Below are 6,299 nucleotides of genomic sequence, written 5' to 3' on the forward strand. Positions count from 1 at the left end.
GTGATGGTCCCCCATCATTTGAAGCCCCACCCCATTTACCACCGCCCCCTGCCATGGTAATACTGGGTCAAAATCAGCTGGGTCTGACTGTGAGAGGGCCCCTTAGCCCTGTCTGGCACCAGGCCCTTGCCCCCTCCCCTCGGATCCAGCTCGCGGAGTCCTGGCGCCCCGCCCCCCACGCGCAGCCCCTCACCTTCACGCACTGGAGCTCAGAGCCTCGACTTCCCGGCCTGTGAAATGGGTGGTGGCCGCCGGCACCCCCAGCAAGCTGCACCCAGAACCTGGGAAATGACCAGGGCCAGCCACCCAAGTGCTTCAAGCAATAAACTGGGGGTGGGGAGAAGGGCTTAAAGGACCCCACAAGACTTGCTGTGATTCCTAAATCTAAAAAACCAACTGTGAAAACCTTGGCAGGTATGAGGAGTGGGCCAAGGGCATTCGATGACACCAAGAGGCTGCCATTAGCTCTGGGGGTGGCACATGGCATCGGGCATTCCTTGGGATGGGACGTTATGACATTTGGGATTTTCCTGGAAATAATGCGGACTTGGGGAGAGAGGGTTGCAGGGGGCAAGAGAAGCAGGGGGTGATCACTTTTGAAGGTGGTAAAGGCGTTTTATCAGCCCTCTTTCAACTTGGGCATGTTTGTAATTTAACACATAAAAAGGCAGAAAAGACCAGATAAGTCCTGAAATGCAAAGGGCCCAGCCTCTCCAGAATATCAGCTTGTTCCATCTCCCTACCCCAAATTATCGACAGCCCTTTTCAACATGAAAAAGTTAGAATGGGCACAGCACAAATATCCCTAAACAGATCAAAGGAGATGGTGGAGGTATACAGAGAAGGTAGGGTTTAAAACATGAGTATGACTGCTGAATCATTACACTGACATTTCTTTCAGCCTCCAGTACCTCAGAGCAGCTAGCAATAAAAACCTAAAATTGTGGAATTGTAACCCCTACCAAACCCTGAAATCTGTTCTACAACTAATTATTGCAGTGTGCTTTGAAATTTATTGCTTTTATGTGTATATGTTATTTAAAGAGAAGGAGAAGTATAGCAGAGAAGATAGGATTTAACAAATGACTAACTGCTGAATCATTGTATTGCTATTTCTGTTGATCTCCAGTGTCTTGGAGCAGCTAAAAGAAAAAACAAAAAATCGTGGAACTGTATAACCCATCCCAGACTTTAAAACCTGTTCTATAGCTACTTGTTAAAATGTTCTTGGAAATTTATTGCATTTTTGTATGTATGTTATATTTCACAACAAAAAAAGTTAAAAAAAAAGTCAGAAAAACAAAACTGGTAGTGTGTGAATGTGGCAGTTTCTCCGGCTGTCCCTCTCCGTGCAGGGCCTATCCTCCCATCCTCTCTTCTCCCCAAACTCTCGGGACACCCCCACCCCTCCCAGCAACTCCCTCCCCCTCCCGAGCAGCTGCAATGCACCTGGGCTCAAGGTGAGGAGTCTCTGGGGACCTCGGTGAGGTCGCCAGTAGGGTCAGCAGGCTGTGGGAGACCCCCACCAGCCAGGGTGCCCGTGGCCACACTCCCTCTGTTCCGTAGCCAAGGCCGGTTCAGCGGGCCCCACAGCCCCAGGCCACAGCTGGTGTCTGGACCCCAGGAGAGCCCGGGCCCCACCAGAACCACCCGCCCTTATCCCGGGTTGGACGTGGCTTTGCCCCTGGCTGCAGGGAGCCCAGACGAGGCTGAGGCTGCTGCTGGCTGCAGGAGCAGGGGAGCACCTCTGTCCACCCAGCTTTGTGGGATGGAATCCCCACCTGCATGCAACGGTCCCAAACACAGGGACACCTGCTCTACTTCCGCCTCCACAGGGCTCCAGGCCTTTGCCCTGGCCACACCCTCCTGAAGGAAGGGGTGCCTTCAGCATCCTGGGGAATCCCCTCCGCCCCTCCCCCACTCCATCATAAAAGGGAGATTGTGGGTCCCACTGGGTTTCAAAGCTGCCGAGGCCCGGGGTCAAAGGTAGAGTTGAGCAAAGTCCCAGCGCTGGTCCTTGGGGCAGGGGGGTCTAGGAGGGGCCAGGGGTTCCCCTGGCAGGCCCAGCCTTCCTTGTTCATTGGCAGCTCTCCCAGCCCAGGTGGAGAGACAGGCAATCCCTCCAATTCTGGCTGCAGGCAGGGGGATGTCACTACATCTCCCCACAACCCTGCATGTGTCACCTCCATTTGCAAGTTAACCTTGCCCAGGGTTACCCAGCTAGTAACAGGAACCGTGCCTGCAGCCCAGGCCTGGTCCCGGGACAAAAGCAGGCCGAGCCACAGGTCACAGCCCCCGGGGCCCAGCCCAGCCCCCTGGACTTCCCCCAGCCTCCCACAACGCCTCCACCCACCTGCAAAGCGCACCTCTTAATTAAAATACTTTGCTAACAGTGAGGATGGGGTGGGACCCCCAGATCTCAGAACTCTCTACAGAGGAGGTGGGGTCCAGGGAAAGTCACCCACCCTCCCAACCATGGCTGCCCTCACCTGAGAAATGGGGGAGACGGAAACACAAGCAGAGGACATGACCAGAAGCCACTGATAAATAGCACTGATTTATTTATAAAGTCCGCTTTTCCCCCAAAAGCACATTTTCCTGACCCAGATCTCTCCTGGTGGAGCAGTGCTGGCTGGGTGGGTGGGACACAAACCCAACAGGCACTCTAAGGCAAGGGGGCACCTGCCAGGGAGCTCACCCCTCAGGGGCTGCTGGAGCCAGTTTTGGCCAGGCTGGAAAATCCCAGGTAGTTTGTGAGAGGGGTGCAGGTAATCTTTATTGTGCTCCATGTGTAAAGAGTCTTGATACAAAAATAAGTCTCCGTGTGTCAGTCCGGGGGTGCAAGTCAACTTGTAAAAAATAGATTCTTTCTGTCCTTGTAAAATCCTGTCCTCTCCAGGAACATCTCCCAGCGTGAGTGTCCCAGCCTCCTCTCAGGAAACCTCGAGGAGAGAAGCAGCTGCCAGCGCTGGAGGGGGCCTGGCGGCAGGTACCGTGTGGGACGAGGGTGCTGTCCTCGGAGTCTCTGGCTCGGGGGCTTCGCTGGTGGGATAGCCCGGGCTTGGGGCAGTGGGCGTAGGCCAGTCCGGCGGGCGCGCGCTGCGTGTCCAGAACTGCGGCTGCGGAGGGTATGGAGAGGAGGGGTCCGGGAACCCGCGTTAGTGGCGGCCACAGGGTGCAGCCGGCCCTCCCGCGCCCCACCCGCCTCGCCCCGGCCGCGATGTCGGCAGTTTGCTTGGCTTCATGGATTCTGCAGCTGGAGGCTGCGGTTGCCTCGGCTTGGGTCGGAGGCCGGGACCGGGCGGGGGTGGAGGCCGCGCTGGGCGCGCCCGGGAGCCGCGGTGAGTCAGAGCTGCGTACCCGCTGGCCGACTCACTTCTGCCGCCAGGGCCGGGGCGCGCGATTTGCAATGCAAAGTCACCCCGCCTCCAGCGCCTCCATCTGCCCCGGGGACCCGCATTCACTCCCGGCCTCGCCCGCCGGGGGCCGGCCCGTCACCCGCTCGCCCCCCTGCCCCCACCCCCCGGGCGCGAAGGGAAGTTTTGCAATCGCGGACAAACAATCTTCGGTCTTGCACGGGCTTGAAAAAGTTGGGGGAAAATGAAGCGTGAGCGAAATCGAAGACATCGCCAGAGCGCCGACCTCGGCACCACGGGCTTGGGGGACGCACCCCACCCCGCCCCGCCGGCTCTCTCTCTCGCCTAGCCTGACGGTGGTTACCTCGGGGGTGGGGGCGCTCAGTAGCCCCCCAGCCAGCTGGCGAAGTCTAGCAGCTCCCGCTCGTTGGGGCTCGGCGCGCCCTCGCAGCCGCTGTCCTCCGACGAGTAGGCGGAGCGCGGGGAGCCGGGCTCCGAGCTGCCCCCGCGGCCCGGGGACGACGAGGCGCAGGAGGGCGAGGTGGCGGCGGCCGCGGCGGCTGGGGTCCCGGTTGGCGGGCGGGGTGCGGGGGAGCGCGCGGGCGGTGCCAGCAGCCCCCCGGCCAGGGCGGCGCGCATGGCGTCGTGCTCGGCCAGCAGGCGCTGCAGCGCGCGGATATACTCCACCGCCGAGCGCAGCGTCTCCACCTTGCTCAGCTTCTTGCTGGCGCCGCCGTGCGGCACGTGCTGCCGCAGCGCCTGGAAGCCCAAGTTTACCAGCTTCACGCGGTTGCGCTCTCGTTCGTTGCGCTGCGCCACGGCCGCCGCGCCGCGTCCGCTCTCCACCGCCCCCGGCCGCCGCCGCCGGCTGCACCGCAACAGCTCCGGGGACGCGGACCTCCGCCGCAGAGGGCAGCCGCCGGGGTCGCCCGGCGCGGGCCGGAGCAGCGCGCCGCGGTCCATCACGTCCACATCCACCCACCCCGCGCCTCCTCCAAGCCCGCGGCGCGCCGCGGCCAGGTGCGTGCCCAGGCGTGGCGGGGGATTGCGCCCCGACGTGGCCCCCGGCGCGGCGCCGCCGAGCTTCTCCCGGGGGCGCACTCTCTGGGTGGCCGAGCGGTGGCGAGCCCTGCACGCCGAGGAGCGTGGGGCACTCGTGTCCCGCGCGTGCGGCCGTACGCTCCCCGGATCTCCCTCGGGCGGCGCAGGAGGCCGGGTTTTAAATGTATAGATAACCCTCCTCCTAGCCGCCGCCTTTCCCACGCCCTCCCCTCGCCTCGCCCTCCCGCCACGCTTCGCCCGCCCCCGCGCGCACCCGGCCGGCACAATCCGAGCCGCGCAAGTGCGCGCGCCTCCCACCCACCCCCCGGGAGCTGTCCGCCGGCCGCACGGGCGCTCCCAGCCCCAGCAGGTGCCCAGCGCGAGCTCCCAGGCGCAGCCCACAGGTCCCCGTGGGCGACCACCCTGGTCTTCCGAGCCCTGTCGGCAGGTCCCCAGTGTAACTCCAATCCCGCGCGCACCCGGCAGGTCTCTGGATCCGCCAGCCTTCCGCCCGAGCCCAGGGTGGGATGCGGGGGCGGGATGCGTGGCCGCGGCCACCGCGTGGCTATCCTGACAGAGCGAGACCCCAGAGGACCGCACGCGCCTCACCGTCTGCGCCCCACCCCCTGCAGCCGAGAGGTGGGGCGAGGCTCTCGGCCAATCGCGGCGGGCGGGCTCCGCCTCCGCGCCCCCACCCCCCGGAGGCAGCGCGTACGCCCGGCGCGTGGCTCGCAGAGCGTCGCTAACTAGGCTCCGGCCCCGCCCGCCCCGCCCCGCGCCCCACACCTGTGCCCGAGCCTGCTGCACACCTGCGTGCTCGCCCAGAGGGGTGGGGCTGGAGGGGCGGGGTTTGGGGAGGAGCCGGGCCTCCTTGTCCCCGCCCTCCACACGCTCAACCTGGGGTGTCCTTGCACCCCCGGACTGGGGGCCCCGAGCGGCGCCTAGAGCCTGAGGACCTGCGGGTTTGCACCCCATCGCCTCGGCGGCGGGCCGCTCCCTTTTCCTTGCCGCCCTCTCCCGTATTTCCCCCCATGCGTGGCCTCCTGACCCCTATCCTCCGGTCGCTGTCCCGTTTGCTACCCGCTACCCCTCGCGTCTCGCTCCTCCTTCCGTGCTCTGTTTCTGCTAAGTGCGACCTCGGGCATCAGCCCCGGGCCTGGTGCCCCTCTCCCACCCCTCTGAGCCACCCCAGGCGGCTGACATTGGTCGTTGCAGACAGCTGCGGCGCCCAGGGTTCAGTGCGACCCGTGCCCACGGGAGGTGGGACGTGGAGAGCGCTTTCCTCCCTGACCCATGGGGGAAATTGGGGTGTGTGCAGGACCCCACCTTACCGGGAGGGTCTGGGTCCTGACAGTGCCCGGGAAAGCCAGCTGGATGACCTGTCCCCCTACCCCCGGGGTCCATAGCCAGGCTGGTTTTTCCGGAAGGTGGCCATGCATGGAATTGGAGGACCCTCAAGCTGAGTTGCCTTTCTGTTTTGGCTCCAAGTGGCTGCCCAGGCCGGGGCCTCCCGTATTCACTTCTGGGTGCCCACTGCCTCCCACTGACCTGCCCACTGCCTCCCACTGCCCTGCCCGATTCCCTGGAGTCCTTCTCCTTGGCATTCCTACTTTGGGGAGTGGGGTGCAGGGTGGCACCGCCGGGCCCAGGCCGAGTTGAGGCTGCCCGTGTGGACCCATCCTCCCTCCATCCCGGGAGCCAGGTGGGTGAGCGTGGGTCCCTTTCTACCTGAGAGGAAGCAGACTCAGGCAGGACAGCCCCTGAGCCCCCCTGTCAGCGCTGGGGCGTGCTCTGGCCCAAATGGAATTCCAGACCCTCCCTCGGCCCCGTGTTCCCAGCCTTGCTCCATCCAACAGAGTCGCCCCTGCTGGCTTCTGCAGCTCCCCTGCTCAGAGGCCCCCA

The 6,299-nt window shown here is 63.7% G+C and overlaps 1 protein-coding gene across 1 annotated transcript; it reads right to left on the reverse strand.

The window, feature by feature from the left end:
• Nucleotides 1-2,544: 2,544 nt before the first annotated feature.
• ASCL2 (achaete-scute family bHLH transcription factor 2) lies at nt 2,545-4,319 on the reverse strand. Its single transcript, XM_077114936.1, has 2 exons — nt 3,721-4,319; nt 2,545-3,119 (listed from the first exon to the last, which is right to left on the reverse strand). Exon 1 carries the CDS (start codon nt 4,317-4,319, stop codon nt 3,738-3,740), a length of 582 nt encoding a protein of 193 aa, XP_076971051.1. The 3' UTR covers nt 2,545-3,119; nt 3,721-3,737.
• Between the last annotated feature and the right edge of the window lie 1,980 nt (nt 4,320-6,299).

Source organism: Tamandua tetradactyla, chromosome 9 (genome assembly GCF_023851605.1).
Source record: "Tamandua tetradactyla isolate mTamTet1 chromosome 9, mTamTet1.pri, whole genome shotgun sequence".
In the NCBI taxonomy this organism is placed as follows: Eukaryota; Metazoa; Chordata; class Mammalia; order Pilosa; family Myrmecophagidae; genus Tamandua; species Tamandua tetradactyla.

Bases quoted from the DNA above. Each gene is read 5' to 3' on its own strand.
- ASCL2 (XM_077114936.1), bottom strand. From the start codon at position 4,319: ATGGACCGCGGCGCGCTGCTCCGGCCCGCGCCGGGCGACCCCGGCGGC.